At 37.2% G+C, this 26,471-nt stretch overlaps 1 protein-coding gene across 6 annotated transcripts in view; it reads right to left on the bottom strand.

The window, feature by feature from the left end:
• CEP128 (centrosomal protein 128) overlaps positions 1–26,471 on the bottom strand; it is a 445,248-nt gene that overhangs the window by 269,010 nt on the left and 149,767 nt on the right. For all 6 annotated transcript variants that reach the window (XM_032287728.1, XM_032287725.1, XM_032287723.1 and 3 more), the window contains 3 exons: positions 22,336–22,686; positions 14,392–15,042; positions 1,308–1,472 (listed from right to left, as the gene is read on the bottom strand). In XM_032287728.1, the coding sequence (XP_032143619.1) occupies positions 1,308–1,472; positions 14,392–15,042; positions 22,336–22,686 (1,167 nt within the window). The remainder of the gene's footprint in view (positions 1–1,307; positions 1,473–14,391; positions 15,043–22,335; positions 22,687–26,471) is intronic.

The following is a 26,471-nucleotide window of genomic DNA, read 5'->3' as shown; positions in this document are numbered from 1 at the left end:
CTTGATCTCTTGACCTCGTGATCCACCTGCCTCGAACTCCCAAAGTGCTGGGATTACAGGCGTGAGCCACCGTGCCCGGCCTATGAGTAGTTTTATGACAGCCCACCCAGTGCTAACTCCTTTCATCATAGATTTTAGTAACCCTGATTGAGGACATATGTGTATTCATTTGTCCCATGTATATACTGTCTTATCCTATTATCCATACTTTGATGGTCATTTTTTACATTTCACTTCTATTACCTTCAATTTCAAAGCCCTTCATGACGTGGGTGGAAGACAGAGAAAACAAATTTCAATATTCTGTCATCTATTCTTAGTTGACTTTTTGCCACAAGAGAACCTCAGAAGTAGTGACTTCTAAAAATATCTGCTATAGCCAACACCTGATATATGGAAGTCACCCAATAATTTTATACGTCTAATCAAAGGAAAGCAGTGAGCCTGGTGTGGATGTACCAAAGTTACAACCTTCTCACTATGAGAATTAACAGTCACAGTGCCTACCACATAAGAGAACACTTAACCGTTACATATTTTAAGCCTCAGTTTTGTCACAGATTAAAAGGGATCAATAAAACCTAACTGCTATAGACTGAACGTGTATATCCCCCAAATTGATAGTTGAAACCTAATCTCCAGTGTGATGATATTTGAGGGTGGGACCCTTGGGAAGTGATTAGGTCATAAAGGTAGAACCCTCAAGAATAGGATTAATGTCCTTATAGAGACCCAAGAGAGCTCTCTCTTCACTTCCATTATATGAAGACACAGCAAGAAGAAGCATCTATGAACCAGGAAGCATGCCCTTACCAGACACTGATTCTGCCAGCACCATGTTCTTGGACTTCCCAGCCTCCAGAACCATGAGAAATAAATTTCTGTTGTTTTTATTCCATCCAATCTATAGCATTCTGTTATAGCAGCTCAGACTAAGACACTAACCCAAAGAGTTGTAAGAATTAAATGATGAGTAGACATAGGTAAATCAGGTGGCATAAATATCTGACATAGAGTAGATCCTCAATAAATCATCATTTCTTTCTTTTCTACTTCATCTCTAAATTCCTATTTTGAGAAACAGAAAAAGATTAAAATCAATTTTTTGCACTTCAAATGTATTAGAAGCTGAATGAGTGATTGAAAGAATAAGTCACAGCATTCTAATAAACTGTCATTTTTTTTCTGTACCAATACAACTTTCCTGTGAACGACTACAATTATCATTAATTAATATATAAAATATATTCCAGAAGAAATTAAAATTGAAATTAGAATTTGAAATTAGAATTCACTCATATTTTTACCCTTTCTTCTAGTTGATCCTTCAAACACTGGTATTTTAGCTTCAGTTTTTTGTTCTCATTTTCATTCTGGGTTAATTCCTCTGTCAGCCTGTCACACTGTGATTTCAACTTCTCCAGCTGACAACGATGAACTTTAGCCATATTCTTCTCTTCTAAGCTTTCAGCCTGAGAAAAAGAGAAGGAAAAAAGAGAAAGTCCACTAGCCATAGCCACAATACACCAAAGAAATTACACATTTTAAAAAACATCAAGATTTTAGCTCTTTCAAAGAATTCATATATAAACATTAAACAAACAGGAAATGTTCTTTGCATTTATTCAATCGCTCATCAGTATTTACCAAGCATTTACGAAGTGATAGATACTGGACTAGTTGCTAAATATATCAAATATAAACAGTAAGAGAGTCAGAAGCAACAATCTAGTTGACAACATTGAATGAGAAGTGCTTATCAAAGGTGAAAGCTGGATATTTTGGAAATCCAAAGAAAAGAGAGCAGCTCTGATAAGAGGGGAAGGAGTTATTAGAGAAGTGTCCCAAAAGGGAAATACTAGGAGATGGTACTAACTGGTAAGTTCCCTGGTCTATAAATGGGGCTTAACATTCCTGTTCGACTTCATTCCTGGTTTCTATGAAATAACTGTGTACTTTTTATATATAAGTCATTATCAATACTACTCTTATGGGGCTAAAAAGTATTATGAAGTGTAACAACCAAGAAACTACAAATGTAATATGAAAAAGTTTACCAGTGACTTTTTTCAATATCAGTAGTGTAGTAAAATACATATTTATTGGTCTTTAGGGTATAACCAGAATCAGCTTTAAAAAATAAACTTTGAGAATAATCTATTCTATATAGAGAATTCAGTAAAGATTTGTCAGGTATGTGAACTTAAAGAATTTTAAAATAACAATAACGTAAACACCATGTGCCTGACACTGCTCCAAGACCTTTTGGTATATACTTGTTCCTCATCCTCACAACAACCTTTGAGAATGAAATAAGGTATTACTATTGCCCTTATTGCCATAATAAGAAGAAAGAAAATAAAGCTAATCACTTGCCCAAAGATATACAGTGAGTAAATGGAGAGTCAGGATTTGAACCCAGGAATTCTTTCTAATGTCCATGCTTTCAACTACGCCACACTGCCTCCCAAAAGGGACAATATCTTCGCGTTTTAAAAGCCAACTTGGTGCAACTAGAAATGCTAACAAAACACACCTACCAGTTGCTAACAGTCTGTAAACAACCACATTTAATCTGTTTAAAATATATGTTATAAGGCCTAAAATATATGTTTATTTTTATAAGTTTATTATATGAGTTTAATTAGGTATGTAGGAACATAATCAATGGAAACAATTTCCTGAAAGAAAGAAGTTTTGGGAGTTTTAGACAAAATCTGTATTTTATTAACCCCACAAAATTTACCTAAGACCTGATGCCACATTAAATTAACAAAGAAATTGATTTTTTAATGAGCAATCCTATATTCACAGCCCAAAATAAATTTACAAAATAAAGTCTCTCATCAGGAAAATTGTTCAATTATGATTTTAAGTTTCAGTAGAATGCTTTTACTTTTCTTTATGTTCTATCAAAAGCATAGGGAAATACGAATAATTTCCCCCTAAAGTCAGTAGTGTGCTCACAGGCACTGTCAAAAGCCAGCTGTGCTCTTCTCTTCCCAGGTTCATCCCTCTCCAAAGACGTCTCATTTGTAGCTTGAAATCAGCCAAGAAAGGGATATTCAGAACCACCAAACTTGGCAAATGCTATAAACCAAGTGTTTTCCACCCACAGGAAGCTTGTTTTCAGATATTTATCAGCACACCAATACTGAAGCTTAACTAACAACTTATTATTGTGGTTTTTATTACATTTATATTTCATTTTAGAATTTACAAAGTGATGTTTTGTGCACAACAACCCAGTGATACAGAAGGACATTACTATTCCTATGTTAACAGTGAAGCACAAAAAAAGTGAAATAACTTGACCAAGATCATATGGTCAGCAAACGCTAAAAATACAGAACTCCAATCTGGCATCTTTTCATTCTAAAAAAAGACTCTATAAAATGATTTTGTTGAAGTTATAATGAGGTGATAGATCAATATCCAGAAAATATTAATAGCAGACCATGTCATTAAAACAGTTTAAATTTAAATTTAAAAACAGGTATGAGAGGGGTGATTCTACACGGAGCAAAAAAATAGAACTAATTTGTACAGAGAAAAAATATGGATGACTTATCAGAGCTTTTTAGACTCAAAAAAGTAATAAATTAAAGTTAGGCTGAAAGACACAAAAATATAACATATATGGAGCCACTTGTTTAAAACCTTATTGTGTGCACAATTCAATATACTACATCTCCCATGATGGCCTTTGCTATCAACCCATTTTAATTAATATAAGTAAAAAGTATGGATATATTAATAAAATAGCATGAGGTGGTGATTGTTCCTTAAGGGTAAATTGTTTGGCTTCAAAGGAAACTGCTAGGCTCACACAATACATGGTCATTCTTCCAACTCCTGTGCAACCTCAATACCACATTAGGAAATAGCTTTAACACCCTTCCCAGATCTCAATATTTCAAATTAGAAAAAAAAAAAAAGTTCAAAGGTTTCAAAAGATCCATGGAAGGCATATAAATTCTAAATTCTTTACACATAGGGAATTTACTAAAGCTTTGTTATCATCTCAAAACAAATGAACTCAAAGTACTTCCTTAAGAAAAAAAGAGGAAATCAATTTTGCCACATTACATGGAGAAATCTAAACCAAACAGATCATAAACCAAGTCAGAAGCAAATACTCTGATTTCTAGCTTTTTAAACATTTCAACTCATATCCACTGAGTATCTTCTGTATTTCTGGAACATTATGCTAGATACCATAAGGGATACGAAATGGCTTACATCTAATGCCTGTCCCTCTAGAGACTTATGAACATGCAACAAACCAAACCACAAGGCAGCCTAAATGTGCTGTATGTGAGCCACCAATAAAGACCTACAGAAATACAGAGGACCAAATGATTAGCCCCATCTCAGTTGAGATTTATTCCAACTACAGTGGATCCATAAAAGAAGTAAAAATTTGGGCCTTAAAGGATTTGGCAGAATTATTCCTCCTGCTGACTAGGAGGCCAACTCAGACGGAGAATGAGCAGTGAAAAGTATGCATGGGAATCTATATTTGTATGAGGAATATCAGAGGCATAAAAGGTAATGAATGTACATGAGTAAGGGAGAACCATTTCAAGAGGGTCTGGACTGGAGTGGAGACTTTATTACAGAGACAGTAAATAATCAGTGAAGGTTTTTCAGTAGAAAGTGACATACTCAGATACATATTTTGGGAAAGGAAATCAGATAGTATCTGAAGGCTGAAAGAGAGGAGTTGGGGGTAGAGAAAGGAACTAGGGGGACGTAGGGAAGTTCCTTAGAAGTATGACTAGGTTGTCCAAGTTAGCAGTCTGTATTCAATGTACCCATTAGCAAATGCAATTACTATGAAGCAAACTATACATCTATTACTCTATTTCTCACTGAAGAATGTGTATCTGAATGTGAGAATTATGGTCTTATAGAGATGATCTTGATCTTGCTCTAACTGAAAAAAATATTACTAACCCTGACCATTGTGTGGATTATCGCACAATCTAAATAATGGTGATAAGGAGGGAGGGAGTCAAGATGGCCAAATAGACACAACTCTGGTGCACAACACCCAGCGAGAGAGATGAAGAAATCCAGACATCTCCTAGCTCCAACCGAGGTGCCAGGTGCATTTCAATGGGTCTGGCCCAACAGTGAGCAAAGCCCAGGTAGGGCAGACAGAGGCAGGGAGGGTTGCCGCTTCACCCAGAAAGCGCATCTGACCAGTGAGTCGGAGGCTCCCCTCTGACACTCTGGTCCAGATACAGCGCCTCCCCCAAACCCTCAGCAATACACAGAACAGGGGATCTTTGCCAGTCGAGTGCCAAGAATTGCAAGCACAGAGTTGAATAATAATCCAGGACGGTGTCCCGGATTGGTGCACAGATCTAAGCAAATGCATAAGCCCATAAGCCAGCCGGGAGAGCCTGTGGACTGAGCTATCGCTCCCTCCCCCTGCCCAGAGAAACAGGGAGCTGATGGATGGAGGACAGACTGAGCAGCTGGGTGGGCCCCTCCCCCATGACTGGAGAGAGGGAGCTGAAAACTGGGAGACAGGCAGTGTGGCTGGGCAGGTCCCTACCCTCCCCCACAAACCCCAGAGGGTCGAAGCACTAACTCTAGTGGGTTGCGCAACCAGTGCCACAGTCCGAGCTGAACCCTGAATGATCCAGCCCTGCGGAGGAAGGACATAGCCCACCATTAAAGGGGTGGGACTAGGCCTCAGGTTTTAACAAAAAACACAGGAAGCCTAGGTGGCAACGGGACTGCATTCTTGACCACCCAGCAGTACCTCCAGGTCAGCAGAAGAGGCAGGCCCAAACTCCCAGTGTAAACAAAAAAGACACAGGAAGCTTACCTAGCAACCTGAAGGAGTCCACAGAAACCAAGTAGCATCCCGACAAGCAGACAAGTGACCTCATCAAGCAGCTACCTGAGACCAAAGCCAGGAAAATCCACGCAGATGGGAAAAAAAACAGTGCAAAAAAGATGAAACCATCAAAGACCAGAACATCTATTCTCCTTCAAGGGATCACAACTCCTCAACAACACGGGAACATATGACCGAGAAAGAATGCAACGAACTGACAGAAACAGGCTTCAGAAGGTGGATAATAACAAACTTTTCTGAGCTAAAGGAACACATTCTAACTCAATTCAAAGAAACCAGAAACCATGAAAAAAGGTTAGATGAAATGCTAACTAGAATAACCAGCTGAGAGAAGAACATAAACAACTTGTTGGAGTTGAAAAACACAGCATGGGAACTACGTGAAGCAAACACAAGTTTTAATAGCCGAATTGATAAAGCAGAAGAAAGGATATCAGAGATTGAACATCAATTCAATGAAATAAAAAGAGGAGGCAAGACAAGAGAAAAAAGAGTAAAAAGAAATGAACAAAGACTCCAGGAAATATGAGGTTATGTGAAAAGACCTAATCTACTCTTTATCCGTGTACCTGAATATGATGGGGAGAATGAATCCAAGATGGAAAACATGGTCCAGGATATTATCCCAGAGAACTTCCCAAGCCTAGCAAGACAGTCCAACATTCAAATCCAAGAAATACAGAGAACACCACAAAGATATTCCTCAAGAAGAGCAACCCCAAGGCACATAACTGTCAGATTCACCAGGGTTGAAATGAAGGAAAAAATCCTAAGGGCAGCCAGAGAGAAAGGTCAGGTCACCCACAGAGGGAAGCCGATCAGACTCACAGCGGATGTCTCAGCAGAAACCCTACAAACCAGAAGAGAGTGGGGGCTGATATTCAACATCCTTAAAGAAAAGAACTTTCAACCAAGAATCTCATATCCAGCCAAACTAAACTTCCTAAGTGAAGGAGAAATAAAATCCTTTATGAACAAATAATTACTGACAGATTTTGTCACTACCAGACCTGCCCTACAAGAGCTACTGAAAGAAGCACTAAGCACAGAAAGGAACAAGTATCAGCCACTGCAAAAGCACACCAAATGGCAAAGACCAAAAATGCAATGAAGAAAATGGGTAAGCTAACAAGCAAGAAAACCAGTTAGTAACAAAATGGCAGGAGTAAATTCACACATAACAATATTAACATTCAATGTAAACGACCTAAATGCCCCAATCAAAAGACATAGACTGGCAAACTGAATAAAAAGTCAAGATCGATCAGTGTGCTGTATTCAGGAAACCCACCTCACAGACAAAGACACACATAGACTAAAAATAAAGGGATGGAAGAAGATTTACCAAGCAAATGGAGAACAAAAAAAGTGGGGGTTGCAATCCTAGTCTCTGATAAAATGGACTTCAAACCAACGAATATCAAAAGCGGCAAAGAAGGGCATTACATAAAGGTAAAAGTATCAATCCAACAAGAAGAGCTAACTATCCTCAATATATACGTACCCAACACAGGAGCACCCAGATACATAAAGCAAGTTCTTAATGACCTAAAACGAGATTTAGACTGCCACACAATAACAGTGGGAAGACTTCAACACTCCACTGTCAATATTAGACAGATCAGCAAGACAGAAAATTAAGAAGGACATCCAGGACTTGACTGCAGAGCTGCACCAAGCAGACCTAATAGACATATACAGAACACTCCACCCCAAATCCACAGAATATACATTTTTCTCAGCACCACATCGCACTTACTCCAAAATTGACCACATCATTGGAAGCAAATCACTCCTCAGCAAATGCAAAAGAACGGAAGTGATAACAACAGTATATCAGACCACAGCACAATCAGATTAGAACTCAGGATTAAGAAACACATTCAAATCTGCACAACCACTTGGAAACTGAACAACTTGCTTCTGAGTATCAACTGGATAAACAATGAAATGAAGACAGAAATAAATATGTTCTTCGAAACCAATCAGAATGAAGACACAACCTACCAGAATCTCTGGGATACCTTTAAAGCAGTGTCGAGAGGGAAATTTATAGCAATAAATGCCCACAGGAGAATCAAGAAAAGATTTAAAATTGACACCCTATCATCAAAACTGAAAGAGCTAGAGAAGGAAGATCAGAAAAACTCAAAGGCTAGCAGAAGACAAGAAATAACTAAGATCAGAACAGAACTGAAGGAGATAGAGACACAAAAAAAACCTTCAAAAAATCAATAAATCCAGGAGCTGGTTTTTTGAAAAGATCAACAAAATAGACCACTAGCCAGACTAATAAAAAAGAAAAGAGAGAAGAATCAAATAGATGCAATAAAAAAAGACAAAGGGGATATCACCACTGATCCCACAGAAATACAAACTATTATCAGAAATTCCTACAAACAGCTCTATGCACATAAACCAGTAAACCAGGAAGAAATGAGTAAATTCCTGGACACTTGTACTCTACCAAGACTAAACCAGGAGGAAGTGGAAACCCTGAATATACCAATAACAAGGGCTGAAGTTGAGGCAGCAATCAATAGCCTACCAACCAAAAAAATCCAAGTCCATATGGGTTCACAGCCGAATTCTCTCAGACACACAAACAGGAGCTGGTTCCATTCCTTCTGAAACTATTCCAAACAATACAAAAAGAGGGAATCCTCTCTAAATCATTTTATGAGACTAACATCATCCTGATACCAAAACCAGGCAGAGACTCAACTAAAAATGACAACTTCAGGCCAATATCTATGATGAACACTGACACAAAAATCTTCAATAAAATACTGCCAAACCAAATGCAACAGCACATCAAAAAGCTTATTCATGATCAAGTAGGCTTCATCCTGGGGATGCAAGGCTAGTTCAACATACACAAGTCCATAAACATAATCCACCACATAAACGGAACCAAAGACAAAAACCATGATTATCTCAGTAGATGCAGAGAAGGCCTTCGACAAAATTCAACAGCACTTCATGCTAAAAACTCTCAATAAACTAGGTATCAACGGAATGTATCATAAAATGCTAAAAGCTATATATGACAAACCTACAGCCAATATCATACTGAACAGGAAAAAGTTGGAAGAATTCCCTTTGAAATCAGGCACTAGACAAGGATGCCCTCTCTCACCACTCCTATTCAATATAGTATTGGAAGTTCTAGCCAGAGCAATCAGGCAAGAAGAAGAAATAGGAAAGGAGGAAATCAATTAGGAAAGAAGGAAGTCAAACTGTCTCTATTTGCAGACGACATGATTGTATATTTAGAAGACCCCATCATCTCAGCCCAAAATCTTCTCAAACTGATAAGCAACTTCAGCAAAGTCTCAGGATACAAAATCAATGTGCAGAAATCACAAGCATTTCTGTATACCAATAACAGACAGAGAACCAAATCAAAAGCAAACTCCCATTCACAATTGCTACAAAGAGAATAAAATACCTAGGAATACAATTAACAAAGGATGTAAAGGACCTCTTCAAGGAGAACTACAAATCACTGCTCAAGGAAATAAGAGAGGACACAATCAGATGGAAAAACATTACATGCTCATGGTAAGGAAGAATCAGTATCATGAAAATGGCCATACTGCCTAAAGTAATTTATAGATTCAACACTATCCTCATCAAGCTACCAATTACCTTCTTCACAGAACTGGAAAAAACCACTTTAAACTTCATATGGAATCACAAGAGAGCCCGCATAGCCAAGACAATTCTAAGCAAAGAAAACAAAGCCGGAGGCATCATACTGCCGGACTTCAAACTATACTACAAGGCTACAGTAATCAAAACAGCATGGTACGGTACCAAAACAGAGACATAGTCCACTGGAACAGAACAGAGGCCTCAGAAGAAATACCACACATCTACGACCATCTGATCTTTGACAAACCTGACAAAAATAAGCAATGGGAAAAGGATTCCAAGTTTAATAAATGGTGTTGGGAAAACTGGCTAGCAATGTGCAGAAAGCAGAAACTGGACCCCTTCCTGTCACCTTACACTAAAATTAACTCCTGATGGATTAAAGATTTTAAAATAAAACCTAACACCATAAAAACACGAGAAGAAACCATAGGCCAAACCATCCAGGACATAGGCACAGGCAAGGTCTTCCTGACTAAAACACCAAAAGCAGTGGCAACAAAAGCCAAGATAGACAAATGGGACCTAATTAAAATTCAGAGCTTCTGTACAGACAAGAAACCATCATTAGAGTGAACCGACAACCAACAGAATGGGAAAAACTTTTTGCAGTCTACCCACGTGACAGAGGGCTAATATTCAGAATCTACAAAGAACTAAAACAGATACACAAGAAAAAAACAACCCCATTCAAAAGTGGGCAAAGGATATGAACAGACACTTTTCAAAAGAAGACATATATGAGACCAAGAAAAATATGAAAAAATGCTCATCATCACTGGTCATTAGAGAAATGCAAATCAAAACCACATTGAGATACCATCTCACACCAGTTAGAATGGTGATCTTTAAAAAATCTGGAGACAACAGATGCTGGAGAGGATGTGGAGAAATAGGAACACTATTACAGAGTTGGTGGGAATGTAAATTAGTTCAACCATTGTGGAAGACAGTGTGGCAATTTCTCAAGGATCTAGAAATAGAAATTCCATTTAACCCAGCAATCCCATTACTGGGTATATACCCAAAGAACTATAAATCGTTCTACTATAAAGACACACGCACATGTATGTTCATTGCAGCCCTGTTTACAATAGCAAAGACCTGGAACCAACCCAAATGCCCATTAATGATAGACTGGACAAGGAAAATGTGGCACATATACACCATGGAATACTATGCAGTCATAAAAAAACGATGAGTTAGTGTCCTTTGTAGGGACATGGATGAATCTGGAAACCATCATTCTGAGCAAACTGACACAAGAGCAGAAAATCAAACACCGCATGTTCTCACTCATTGGTGGGTGTTGAACAATGAGAACACATGGACATAGGGAGGGCAACATCACACACTGGGGTCTGTAGGGGGGAAACAGGGGAAGGACAGCAGGGGGTGGGGAGTTGGGGAGAGACAGCATGGGGAGAAATGCCAGATATAGGTGATGGGGAGGAAGGCAGCAAACCACATTGTCATGTGTGTACCTATGCAACAATCTTGCATGTTCTTCACATGTACCTCAAAACCTAAAATGCAATAATTAAAAAAAAAACAAAACTAAAAAAAAAAACAAAACAAAAAACCTGCCAGCTCTTTTCACACGTGTGCCTCCTTTGTGGATCAGTTGTGGGGGGTGGCTAGGGGAGGGACACCAGGGGGTAGGAAGGGTGGGGAGGGATAACATGGGGATAAATGCCAGATATAGTGTGCACCTATGCAACAACCCTGCATGACCTGCACATGTATCCCAGAACCTAAAATAAAATAAAATTTAAAAATCATAATAATAATAATAATGGTGATAAGACATAACTACTAGTGCGAAGGGAGATTCCAGTTTCAGCAACACCCTCAAGAAAACCACAAGCTCCTTAAAACAAACTATTCTCTTGGCCATGCCCATTTCTCCTAGCAAATCATTACAAGCTTGTCCTGATGCAAAAACCTTGCCTTCCTTTGACATCACACTATTTCTCATCAACCCCCACTTCCTTGCCAGCAACAGCTGACTGACCTGTCATCTTCTTCACTGAGGTTTTTGGCATGTGACCAATTAATACCTTCAAAATAGTATCTTAAATATCCAAATGTCCATCCCACAAGATAAGTTATTTGACCTGCTCTTTCCCAACCACCTTCACAACACTGCACAATAACAACCACTGCATGACCATACCTTAGACTTTAACTCTGAAAAATCTTATATTGCACTGCAATAAAAGCATGCCTGACCAAATAAGCAACCTCTGACTGCAGATTTTTTTTTTTTTTTTTGAGATGGAATCTCACTCTGTCACCAGGATGGAGTGCAGTAGCATGATCTCCTGGCTGCAGATTTTTATCCCTCAACTTTCTAGTTCCTTTGGCCACAATCTTTGCTCTTCAATGTTAGCCACATGGAAGTACTTTACATGGTTTCAGACTAGTCTCGTTCGGTTTGTAACAGTCTTCTTAATAGTTTTCATCTTCTCTGTTCCTAATTTCTTGCTCCACTGCTGTCCTAGTCTACTTCAGAGAGAAGAAATACAATCAGTCAAGATTCACATCAATTTCCCCAGATCATCCTTATCAACTTATCCAATCTTACTGGTCTCCTCTCAATCCATCAGAGGAAGAGATCCCTGGTCTCCTGTTGAATGCTATATATTCTATTTTTTATCAAATCCCCTCACATCTCCTCATGTCCTTTCTCCATCAATTTCTGTTGAATGAAATGAAGGCTTTTTATACTTCTTTAAGCTTGCCTGTCACAATTATCACTCTTAATTATAACTTTGTTAAAATGTCCTACCTGGATTTCCAAGATATCATTCTCTTCTGATTCTCCTCCTATTTCTCATATGGTCTTTTATTTTTATTTGCTAGGTCCTTTTTCTAAATTCTTTCGTTAAACCATTAGTGTTTGAAAGTCTCATCCTCTTCTTATTCTGTGTACAATCTCATCCAAATCCCATGATATCAGCTACCACCTAAGAATTACTGGCTCACAAATATTTCACTCTAATCTCAATTTCTCCCTCAACTCTTGACCCTACCAATTATTATGTACTAATCTGTTCCACCTAGATTTTCTTGGTTAAGCTTGAAGTCCTCCCATCTAACACAATATGCAAACAACAACAAAGCAAACCAGATTTGCCCCTGTTCTCTTCAAATCTTCTATCCTGTCTGTATCCTCTACGCTGGCAATAGCATTATTATCCACCTAGTCACCCAAAGTCATTATCAACCCACCCTTAAGGGTAAACTTTTTCCAGAATAGCAAAGCAGTTAAGAATACAGTCACTTAATTACCTAAGTTCAAATCCTTTTCCTACCACCCTCCTGCTCTAAGACCGTGGGCAAATTACTTAACCTTCTGTAACCCAATTTCCTCATCAGGGAGAAAATAATACCACACAATCTGCAGGGTGAGGTGGGTATGAAATGATTAACACTTGTAAAGTACTTAGAGCAGTGACTGGCACAAAATGTTGAAAAAAAATGTTTACTGGTAGTGTTATTATTATCACAGCCAATCAATCAACATGTAATATATATTTTGTTTTCTATAAGATCAGCTCTTCTTCTCCATATCCCTAATTCTACTTTTGTTTGTATATTTAACATCTCTGAAAGATTATTATTCCATAGTTCATCAATATTAAAATGTGTATCTTCTGCATTTTACCATCTCTGACCTGGGAGTTCTTATACTTGATAGCATATCATGGTTTCATAGGCAGGAGGCAGCATTTTTCTTTCTTAGGAGCATATGCATCTAGTAATAACAGCAGTGATGCATCTTACAAGGTGTCTTAGGTTTAATGAAATATAGTAAGGGTCTCTTACCTCTCTAGCCTCCATTCTGACCCACCACACCACCTGAAGACCCCAAATCCACTAATGCCAGAAGGCTATCTAGGACTGGGGAAGAACTTATAAAACAGCTATATCATTTAACAGATGTCAGCTATTTCAATATCATTTCATCTTGCATCATAAGCATTTTTAAAGTAGTAGTTGCATTTCAAAGACTTTTGAAAACCATTATAATAATAAACCTTTGAAGATTTATCCATTCATTCATTCACCTATATTCAGTAGATATTAACAATGTTCCAAAAATCTGTTCTAGGTACCGGAGATATAGCTATAAGCAAAACAGACAAAAATCCTTATCCTCAGAGTCTTCATTCTAATAAAGGGAGATTAAAAAACAAATAGTACAGAATCTGTATCATATGATGGTAAGTGCTAAAGAAAAAAAAAAAAAAACAAAAACGGGAAGAGGAACAGATTCATCACACTCCTGACACTCATGTTATAAAATGATTGCCCTGCATGGTGATGATGCTAATAACATCAGACTTTAGAAACATTTCCTCAAATGCAAGATCCCAATTAGACATTTACCCAGGCTACTTTGATTTGGAAAAGAAGGAGTAAATCTCAAAAGCCTTGGGTTTACACAGCCCATAAGCTGATCCACTTTAGTTACCATACTAATAAGGATTGTGGTTATAGCTTCTCTGGCCTTGATGAGTCTTTGCCTTTTATATTTTAGGAGGTCATAAATGTTGGATGAGGGCACTTTTCAGGTCCATGACTTACTGCCACCTCTGCCTTTCCTGAACTCCCCAAACAGCTAAACGTTCTTTATAAAGGGCTTCAATGCTCTGAAATAGGTGCTCCCAGGTGGCTGTTATAACTCATTTCAACCTGGCTGAACAGGCATGAATAAGCCTCTTTATTGTTGGTTTTATCTTCCCTTCAGTGCTTGGGAATACAGAATGATCTCTAAAAGTTTACGCTTTATTAACTTCATGAGCCACCGGAAAAATTCCTTCAGTATCATCAGGATAATTCAGCAAAGGTACCTTCAGTGTCCTGATATGATTCTCGGCCTCACTCTTTTCTTTCTTAAAGTGCTTCATCAGCTCCTGGATATTTTGTTCATGCTTCGTTTTCACACTCTGCAGTGATGATGTGAGATCTTTCAGCTCCCTCTGGTGCACGTCTCGTTCCAGCTTTAACTGTGTGATGATGGTATCTGTTTCTTCATCCCTGGATTTTGCCTGTGCAGTGAGGTCAGAAAGGTTCTTAAGCACTGCTTTCTTGGCTCTCTCTTCCTCAGCCAATTTATTAGCGAGATCTGCTCGGATGGCACTCAGGTCCTTGATGGACTCTTGCATCTCAAGAAGCTTAGCTTTGTCCTGGGCCTGGCTCTTCTTGAGCTCTGCGATTTCTTCCTCCAAATGAGCTTTCTCAACTTTCATCTGGCTTTGGATCTTACTCTGCTTTTTCAATTCACTTTCCAGTCTATGAATGGTATCCAGGGAATTCTTGACTTCCAATTCAAGGTCAGCTTGATGAGCCTTAATATCACTTAGTTTCTCCTCCTTAGAGTGAAGCTCCTCCTCCTGAAGGGCACGCTTTGTTAGGACATCATTCAATTCCTTTCGAAGATTCTCTATTTGTTGTAATGCTGCGTAGAGTTGGCTTTTCAATTCATCCTTTTCTTTCAAAATCTATCAGGTTAAGAACATGAAGCAAAAAGAAAAGTTACTGTAAAATTCACCATAGAGTCTGCCAGTTTGCAAAATAAAGTTTAACCCACATGGAGAAAAAAAAAAAAAATCCATCAATAATTTTTGTATTTTTTCCATTTTGTAAAAAAAATACTTTTACACCAGAAAGGGGGGAAATATATAACTGTCCTGAAATAGCAACATACTGAATGTATTTCAGATTTTCATCACCAAAACTTATTTCAATCCATGGTCACAAATAATTATTTAAATGTAGATAAAATTGAGCAAACAAATGGGGAAAGAAAAGACTCTCATTATAAAGAAAATTTACCAGAGGTTGAAGTAATACAGTATTACCTAAAATAACAATGATGTGCATCCCAATGATACACTTTTAAAAAGGAGAAACCCCAAACAGAGAGAGAAAATAATATACGGAAACATGCAGGTACAATATAAGAAAGTGTATGGTACATTCAGCCATTATTTTAAAAATATCAATGGTGACAAAAACTCACCAATATGCAACTGGGAGCCTTGAAGCCCACAAAGGTAAACATAAGATTAAGTTAGGAGAGGTTGGGAAAAGGCTCAAGTGAGAAGTCAAGGGCCTAGAATTCCATCATTCTATGCCAGCCTCTCTACGATTTACATTGAGGGACAGATGTCAAGGGTTAACCCTTGTGGCCTCTAATTCTCACCACCAAATTATTGAAAATAAAATAGCGGGCAGCCAAGGGAGCCAAGATTGTTTTCCATTCAACACTGGCACCAAAGATAATCTCCGTGCCTACTTACTGATGCTCACACCATGTCATGAAACAGGCAAGAAAAAAAGGAACCAGTTAAGACTCATTACAGAATTACAAATAATGAGTTAAAATGCAAATATTTGCAAGACATTTCTACACTTTACATTTCATACTTTAGTATAAAACAATTTATGATAAAATTTAATGAGTCAATCAGTCAAAAAAAAAAAAAAGTTTCCCCAATCCTTCTCAGTTTTAACTGAAACAAAGAGCACAAAGCTAACATGAGAACTAATAAAAGGAGAATAAGCAGTTGAGCTCCAACTGGAAAGAAGTGAATTTGATTCTTAGTTCAGTCATGGGCAATTCTATGGCCTCAAGAAAATCATTTCTCTTACTAGAGAAAATAATAATAGCTATTTCATAAGATTGTGATGAAGATCAGTGAAAACGGGGAAACAAAAAGTTAGAGAAGAATTTAATTTCAAGGAGGTCCTAGGGTCTCAGGGAGGTATTTATGCAAAGTAGTGATCAAAACTGTAAAAACAGACAGGCACAGTGGCACACAACTGTAATCCCAGATACTTGGAAGGCTCAGGCGGGAAAATAGCTTTGGCTCAGGAGTTCGAGACCAGCCTAGGCAATATAGCAAGACTCCATTTCTACTGTGAAAAAAATGGATAACTGAAGAGCAGGAACTCTGGTACACAGATGGAGGATTTCACTTTCAAAAGAATGTAAGGTAGGAGCAATATAGATGAGCCTAAGGGTAGACATATTATTTTTCTATTGCTGCATAACAATTTCCAACAGACTTAGTACTTAAAACCATACTCATTTTTTATCTCACTGTTTCCAATAGGTTGAAAGGCCAAGCAAGGTATTCAACTTAAGGCCTCCTAAGACTAAAATCAAGGTATCAGCTGGCCAGAGTTCTTATCCGGAGGCTGAGGAGAATCCATGTCCAAGCTCATTCAGGTTTCTAGTAGAATTTGTTTCCATACAGTTGTAGGACTTTGGGTCCCCATTTCCTTGCTAGCTTTTGGCCAGGGGTTATTCTAAACTTCTAGAAGCCAACCTTGTTCCTTGGCTCGTGGACTCTGCCATCTTCAAAGTTTGCAATAGCTGGATGAAGCCTTTCCAAGCGTCAACTCTATCCGACGTCCCCATGTCTCAATAGCCAGAAAAAAACTTCTGTTGAGGGCTAGTGATTAGATTAGGCCCATCCAGATAATGTGATCCCAGGAGTAATGTCTTATCATATTCATGGGTTCCAGAAATTAGGGTGACTTCCTGGTGGGTAGGGGTCATTCCACTTACCAAACTAGAGAACACAAAAACTGACAGAATCAAGTTTGGGCTGTAAAGATAACGTGGGAGGGACTGAACGAGGGTAGGGGTCTTCAATATAGTGACATATGTTTGAAGCAGATAACTTAGCCCTCTTGGCATGAGTTGAGAGAATTACAGGCAGTGCTGAGGATTAAAATAATATTTTCACAATGAAGTCCTACCATGTAAAGCATCTTTAATTATGAAACATTATGTCTTCCTGAAATTGGATTAAAAAGCAAAGGTATTTCTTTTTCTCACATAACAGGAAGTCCAGAGGTAGGGTGGTTCAAGAAGAATCCCTCAAAGCTCAGGCTCTGCTATTCTGTAACTCTCCATCTTTTGCTGTCTCTGTAGTGTTCCAAGCTTCACATCAATTCCTGACAAAGAAGATAGCCTCAGGGCAGACAGTCACAGACCAGGTGGGTCAAGTTTGGCATTTCTTTGGCAATACAGATACTAAAAACTAAGCTCTGCCAATTTGCTTCTGGTTAATTGCTTGCCTAGTAGCACAGCTTAAGATTTTGTCTAGACATTTTCTCTGAGTCTGAAAATGTCAATGTCTTTACTGCCATCTCAATACCCTGGACATACCTAGGGCCCTCAGTTAAGTAGCCTTTATCATCAGGCAAATCAAAACAGTGGAATTGGGTCCCCTTTGTCTGGCCAGGAATGCTTAAGTACTTGAAAGGATCCCGAGGAAAAGGCTTGATTTTTAACCTCTTTTCTTTTTTTTCCTGTTTCCTGCCTCCCTCTTGTGCTTGCTCTAACTTCTGTTTCGATAAATAATTTGGCTTTTCCAAGCCTAAGGGGTTCCAAATCATCAGACTCATACTCAATTTGGATTACAGATTGCAGACTTCAGGGTTCCCACCTTAAAAAACAAACAAACAAACAGAAACAAACAAAACTCTCTGCTTTTAGACGACCAGTTTCAACTTAAACTTGTCTTTATCTTGTAAGAACTTTCTAAAGGCTGAAATATGTACACAACATACTCCAACATCCTAAAGTTTTCCTACCAGTCACTTAATACTATCCTCTGATTCATAGCATCGAGGCCTCTAAATATGATTTCTGATGGTTTAAACCAACTGCTTCCAACCGCATAGCAAGGTTTACTATCTTTCTCTTTAGAACAGTATGATCCTCTATTGCCCCTAAACCTACTTTTCCTCGCAGTCAGTCCTACAATTTCAGTTCTTATTTCTAGTTTATTACATAAACTTGAATTTCTTCTGCTGAGGGCAAGAGAAAATCCCAATCTGAAATGACTTAAACCACAAGAAAATCATTCCAGGCATTCATACATGACCACTGAGACAGGTAAGGGGGGGAAAAAAAAAGAAAAGAAAATCATTCCAGGCAGAACTGCTCCAGACACAGTATGTGAAAGCTCTAGGTTCACCTCTCTACAATTTTGTACTTAGTGATGGTCTTAGATTAATTATCAAATGGAATGGATAGGGGAAGGGAGGAGGTAACCATGACTACTACAGAAGCCAACTGACACTTCTATGCAAGTTTTGCTGTTACTATTTAGGAGAAGGAATGGAATAAGTGGAAAGTGGAGTTGACTCCAGATTATAAATCAGTAAAATGTATGAGGGCGAAGAAAGAAATTGAAGATGTTGGTGAGAACATCATCAAAGTAGCTTTCAATGAAGTCCAATGTGACAGGAAAAAAATTAAATCCAGAAAATGGCTAGCAAACCAGAGGAATGTAGAAAGATCAAAACTGGGTATTAATAGTTTAAAAAGCTAGGGGGTAGGGAATAGAAGAATTATGAAAGATCAGAGACTGAGCTTTGAAACGGAAGGTTTGGACATGGAACAATTAAAGATGAAGATAAAATATAAACACAGAAATCAGACACTGAAGTAGAATTATTTTAGTTAAGGTCACTATAAAATAAGACATCAGTGAATTATAAGGATACAGGCTTCAGTAAGTTACAGACTTGAACTCTGAAGTTACTAAGGATGATGGCAAGAATTGCATGTCATAAAACAGGTTGATGCAAAGCCAAGTGCTAAAATCCTTGAGAAATGTAGGGGCATAAATGAAAAAACTAGCCAGCAGTCAAGAGAAAAACGGGGAAAAGGATGTTCTAACCAGGCAAACCAAGCTTCCAAAAGGGGCAAAAGAAAAGATTATTGAAAGACCTGAAAACTGTGTGAAGCCAAAAGAGCTGAAAACCTGTGTGAAGCCAAAAGCATGATACTATCTAAAACCATGGCAGTTATAGGAACGGACGCCAACTCCTCAAAGACCTGAACACAAAGTAATATATACAGTTAGGTTTTTTTTAATTACAGCAAGGTAGATGAGGGGATTGTTAAATGTGTGTTTTGTTTTGTTTTTACCTGCATGTGAGGGAAAATGCAGGCAGATGGCTGGATTATACTAAAACATAGTCTAGCGTTTCTTGAACAAAAAATAGTACACTTTGGCATTGATCCTTCTTACTTTCAACCATTCAAAAATTCAGATTTTACAAGATAGCATATATTATATATAATTCTTTTTTTCTGTCAGCAGGAGGGAAATACACAGAAAGAAAATATGGTAATTTAAGATTCTTGACATCAAATACTATCAAGGAAAAAGCTCAATATATAAGCAAGTCAGTTATTCTGCCAATTCAGCATGGGAGGAAAAAACCCTAGCAAGTATTCCCATTATCCATATTTTTAAAAATGAAAAAAATTGGAAATATTCAGAAAAGCAATATACTATGATCGGAGTCCAAGTCCAATTTTTTCCTTTATCGTTTCCAAAGCACCTGTACAAACCAATGATTTCAAACAGCACCTTAAAAGAAAAACAGAAGCAAAAATACCACAATTTACGACTAGATTATTTGTATCTACAAACTTTCGGTCTCCTAATATCTGTTACCTACATATCCCTGACGTATATCATGATTTCCTGATGTAAATATCCATTTCATTGTCTTTTGAGGAAAGTATACAATTTAATCTGTCTGGGTTTTTTTTTCCTGCAGTGATACGCGATTTGATATTACACATTCGTCAGTAATGAAGTAGTTTTACAACATGATACATATCTGATAATCTTACTAAGATTCCGGAAATGTAAAAAGCAGAAAAAAAGAAAGAAATCAGAGAATTTTTTTCTAAAATTTATATCTAAAAATATACTAAAAGGTAAAAAAGCATTTTGTCTTTTAGTATTTTTTATTTTTTACGGATTTTTTAGTATTTTTTATTTTTTAAGTAGTAAATCTTAAAGCAGAAAATAATTTATGCTAGAAAGAGAAAATTGGCAAGTAGGCACAAAACCATATTGCAAATATGAGAATAGAATCATATGAGCATATAAAATGACTCAGTAAGGCTACTTATTAAGTAATTATTCTTTAAGCCACAATATGTTATATTTGGAAATCAGTATAATTTTTATTTTAATATACACTTCCAAATACCTTAGAGTCACTTTTTGAAAATAATTAGCCTTAAAATCAAAAAGAAAGTAACTGTATTATAAATGCCTTAAGGTGACTTTGTGATTTTATTAAGAATTAAATATCCCTTAGAAATAATACTCTCTAATATATATTTTTTAATTTCTGAAAAATGATTTACCATGTATTTCCACATCACAGATTTACTGAACATATTTCTTACTCTTTTTCCTTGAAAAACCAGTGCCCTAACTGCAACATGCTGCATTAATTTTTAAGGCTTTTAAAGGAGAAATTACAATGCCTGCTGTGATAATTGTGTTACAACCCTAACTGTGGCAATCACTTGAAAACTGCTTCTTTGCTTATCATTAGTAATGCTAAGTGATAAAAATAATTGGAAGTATTCTGGGAAATGATTGTTAAACAATTTTTAATATTCTGAAAACTCAACCTAGAAAAATCTCAGCACCATGAATTGGGATACTGTCTGATGACATGGACCCTTCTAAATCTCTTCTAATTAAGTAAAATCTCCAGATGAGATTTTCAATCAATCAATTCCCTCAACCACTCCTCTCTCTAGCTACCTACCTTATAGTCAGGCTCATTGAGCTAGTTGCCAGATCAGGCTGACAACCGAATAATGAAGATAGAGCAATTTCCTGGGATCAGATCAGTTCAGACACAAGTCTGAAAGCGTTAGAACTGCGTTACTTCAGGGCAACCAGCCACCCAGTATGTGTCAGATGGGTTGAAAAGCAATCCGCAGTGAGGGCAAAATGATCATTTCTTTCATCTATATGTCCGAGAAATTCATATGTAAAAGATAAAGTATCTTTTCCATGACAGCTCATCTGAAATAAGCATCTGTCACTCTTAAATGCTGAAAATTGATTTTACGAATATAATCCCCTACATTTTGTTTTCTTTCCAAAGAAAGTCAACTTATCCAAATGATTATTCTTCTGGAATGTACAGAGTTCTTGACAAGTGACAAATGACAAAGCACAAATGATAAACCGAGAATGAACATGGATAAAAATCAATCATGACTTTCCTGCTTATTATCTTATAAACATCTGGGTTTAATTCAACCCAAAGATCTATCAGATGAGAATTAACATAGGAACATAAAATCCATTTAAAGTAACTGATTATACAAGAGAAAAGATAATGTGAAACGCATACATAGATCAGTGAAATGCTTTCTGTTGCTATCAAAAGGACATAAAAGCAAAGTCTTGAGAGGGTTGTGATCCTATAACACTGCTCAGTCAGTGAGATCCTCAGTGTCACGCATTCAAGTAAAGCCCATTACGGTTGCTGCCAGAAAAATGGCCCTAGTAACTACTGCATTTTTAAAAATGCTTCTTTCTAACCAATTGAAAAATATAAATAAATGGGATTTAAAAATACATGCACTGGGAGGAAAATTACATAAAAATAAGGAAGATTTAGTCATTTTCTTCCATTGGAATATTAGAAGATTAAGGAATAATTCAATTTAGAAAGCTTACACCTAAACTGGGGCAAAGGGTAGATCTATGTGTGAGCCAACTCTGACAAGCCACTCAAAACTAAACTATGAAAAGGCTTAAGTAAAAAAAATAAAAAATTAACTTTTCTACTTTGAAATAGCCAAGATATAAGGATTATTCTATCAAGGACATATGGATTATATGCACAGTATGGCACTCAGGTGTTTCGTCAAAGGATGGATAAATGAATGGTTGGGTCACATCAAAAACCATTCCTTGGGAATGTGGCTTTTATACCTGGTTATTCTTGTCTGTCAGTTCATCAGCAGTTTCAGATTGTTTCTCCAATGCTCGCTCTAACTTCTTGTGTTTAAGCTTCCACTGCCTAATGGATTCTTGAGCTTTCAGTTTCAGGTCTTCCCTCCTCTTCTCCGCCTCCTCTCTCAGGGCCTCTGACTGCTGGAGCTCACTGAGGTACTGCTCAGCCTGTTTGGTTGCATCCTCTGCATGGCGAGTCAGCTCTGAGATCTGAAGGTCAGCATGCTTGCGCTCAGCCTCACATGTGTCAAAGTGCTTCTGGATCTCCTTAAGTCGATCCAACATCTGCAGTTGCTGTTTTTCCCCATTCTCCAGTTCACGTGTTAAATTCTAGGAATAAAGCACGTAAAATATTAGGAACAAATCCTTGTCAACACTGGATGTATAACATATCATCAAACAAGAATCTCTAATGTGACTGAAATGGAAATCATCTGCATTAAAATTCATTAGCAATCAGTTTAGAAAATACGAGTCCTTTTCTTCGTATTTTATAACCATGTTAGTTGGGAATAATTTTTATATAAATATTGCCTCTTTTTTGGACTATTTTATTATCCAAAAAGGGAAAATATGTGTTTCCAATTGACTGTCACCAAAATAAAAGGCACCTTAGAAGAAATAGTAACAACATAGTGTTTTGTCCAACTAAAGAAATTTCAATGTTTTAAAATTTGTCAGGCTCTCATAAAACTATTAGTAGCAATCATATATAACATTTTGCTTTCTGGCAGCAAAACAAATTTATAATATAAAAATCAGTAACAATGAAGTGACAGAAACATCAGCATAGATAACACTATATTAGGCGCCCAATAAAGTGTTTACAGATTGGTTAGTTCCAGATAAACCATCATTATATTATATATTGAAGCACTTATCTCAAGCTGACATGAATCACTGTAGTACAGACTTATAAATACACTTAATTTAAGTTTATTTGGAATATTTCTCTAATCAAGAAAAAAACCTTAAGTCTAGCTTCTCTAAAACCAGGATGGTGATTATATATTTGGAAATTACACTAAACCATCAGGATTAATACATATTTTAAGAATAAGTAAATATCTATTTTAAGTTTAAAAATGAGAAGATGCTGTGTTTCTTTGCAAGTGTATACAAATAAAAGAATAATCGTTCACATTAAGCCATTAAAGAATCTTAAAATCAAGCCACTTTTGTAAAGCTTTGTAAGAAAGTAATAAATTAAGAAATATAGCACTTACAATGAATCACATAAGCCGCCCCTCTTAAGCCTCAGTTTCCAAATACTTCGTGGCAACAAAAGTGATAATAAAAAGGTCATGTGTCCACATAAGAATGAGTTCAAAGGCTAGAATGAGGTTGTGAGTTGGATAAACAATAAATAACATCTCCACGGTACTAAGGCCCAGACCAATGAGACTAGAAACATTTACCAACCTCCCTTGGCCCCAAAAGCAGAATTTCCAAATCCAGATTCCACCATCTATGGCTCAAATAAAGTTAAATATAATTTCCCTCATGATTAAAATCATGGTTTGACATTATGGCAAACATTTTTTTAAATGCCTCAGAAACAAACTTCATTTTCTGGGCAACAAGTTTGCATTTGTCCAGTTTGCTAAATTCAATGCAGGCTGGAAGACGCTCCATCCACCCAAAATAGTAAATTGAGAACTGTTTACTTACTTGTTTGTGTAGAAAATTTTAAAATAAGATCCAAAAGCCCTTGGAATTGTGTTTTACCTTTTGCTCTTATTCTACAAGTTTTACCAGTATGCTAGAAATCAACTTTATTAACAACCAGTAATCAGGTGATTCCTCATCAAAAGAGAAATGGAACTGATTTTTCAACTAATACTTGAAAAGAAAGTGGTTATACTTCCTATTTATCAAGCATATGGTTAAGAAATATTAATAAGACATAGTTTTAATACCAGAGACGCTAACTCTAATTAGGGAGGTAGTCTCAGCAACCACTAAACTACAGTAGATGGTACTATGTGCTAAAACATGATGGAGAGTTACCTAAAGGGGTCTATAGTCTACAGTGTGGCTGCAGAGGGTCTCCCATAGGAGGTGATGTATAAGCTGAGATTTAAAAGAAAAGGAGCTAGCAATAATAATCAAATAACTATGACTACGACTGAAGTGTACTGAGTACTTGAGTTGTACCAAAGATTGAATGCTTCATGTGAATTATCTCATTCAATCCCAACGCAAATCTAAAATGAGACACTACTATTCCCATTTCAGTGAAAAGTAACCAACATTTGCTGCAGTTAATAATTTGCCCAAGATCACATACCTAATAAGTGAAGGCATAGGGATTTGGATGTGGATAGACTGATTCTAGAGCCCATGTTATCAACCTATTGCCAAACTTCCAGATTCTCAGATGACCCCAACTCCATGCCTCTTCAGTCACCCACTGCCATGTTTTTATCTTGGTGTTTTTATCACAACTTCTACCTTTAAAGCACGAGGTTCCTCACTCCACCCTCTTCCCATAATTCTGGCTTTAATTACCCATCTAATCAGCTATTACACCCCCTTCCTTCTGCTTTATCTATGCTTCATTGTCAAGGAGAGAACTACTCCCTTGAGATTTCTTTTACTAGCTTTAAATCTTGGCTCTCTAACCTAACCACGGTATTTTTTCATTTTAGCCAATCTCTTGCTTACACCTTCTTCAAACTGTTCATCCGCCGAACTTTAACAACAAAACCACCAACTACAGATGAACTTAAAAAGTCCCAATTCCTATGTCAGGTTGAGTCCTATAATAAAAATCACACAAGACTATCAGTTGATGTGATTACACATTGACAGTCAACTCACTGGTACTCAGAAAGTCTTCCACATGCCTCTACCCAGCTCACACAATGGCCATCATTACAAAAAGTCTCATCTCTCTGATTCTACCATTTTTAACCTTGGTTTTAATACGTACTATAGCTCTTCCTTCAGAAGTAAAATTGAGGCAGTCAGTTAATGCAGGATACCCCAAATATGTCCTACTTGTAGTATTTTTAAATTTACCAATGGTCAATTTCTTCTCCTTTTTAGCCTCCAAGGAAAGAGTATTCTTCCTTAGACAAATAGCCTTTCTCTGCGATTTTCCTACTTGACTATTCTGCTTTACTTCTCTCATCTCAAAAACTAAGAGTAAAGATTTTTTAAAAATAAAGAAAAGGAAAACAACATCAACAAAACCACTTTCCTCAATCCTACATTATCTTCTACCCAGTATGATGTACTCATTTTCCTCTTAAGCCAAGCTCCTGGAAAAAGTAGTCCGTACTTGATGCCCCCACAACCTCATTTCAATTCACTTGGTTCACTGTGTCTGGTTTCCATCATACTATGAAAACAGCTCTCACCAATATCCCCAAAGATCACCTATAGCTAAATACAAAAATTCTTAAAAATCTTACAGTGGGAGGCTGAGGTGGGTGGATCACTTAAGCCTAGGAGTTTGAGGCCAGCCTGGGCAACATGGTGGAACTCCTGCCTCTACTAAAAACACAAAAATTAGCTGGGTATGGTGGTGTGTACCTATAATGCCCGCTACTCAGGAGGCTGGGGCATAAGAATAGCTTCAAACTAGGAGGCAGAATTTGCAGTGAGCTGAGCTTCCGCCACTGCACTCCAGCCTGGGCCACAGAATGATTCAGTCAAAAAAAAAAAAAAATTCCTTCACCTAGTTTCCTTGTAACATGTAATGCTGTTAATTACCCCTTGTTCATTCTTAACTCTCTTCTTCCTTAACTTTCATAATACCACTTTTTACTAGTTCTCTATCTTCTTGTTCTTTCATAATCTCCTTTGCTGAATCTCTTCTACCATTTAGCATCTTAAATATAAATAACTCTATACAGTTCCAGTATTATGCATCATTCCACCTACACAATATCCTTGGTAGATAAGTATTTAGGTAGTCAGATATTAGTAGGTATTAGTGAGTCCTACATTCAGAAGCCATACTAACTCCTCATCTCCAGACTTTCAAATATCTAATGGCTTCATAACTTTCTCAGAAATCTCACAGGCATCTTAAATTTAGTAAGTCAAGAAGTGAACTTATCCGATGACCAACTCCTAACAAAAAAGTGGTTCTCTGATGAGGGAGG

Source organism: Sapajus apella, unplaced genomic scaffold, assembly GCF_009761245.1.
Source record: "Sapajus apella isolate SASKATOON/1434 unplaced genomic scaffold, GSC_monkey_1.0 scaffold20, whole genome shotgun sequence".
NCBI lineage: Eukaryota > Metazoa > Chordata > Mammalia > Primates > Cebidae > Sapajus > Sapajus apella.
This window is presented reverse-complemented; position numbering and strand designations above follow the sequence as displayed.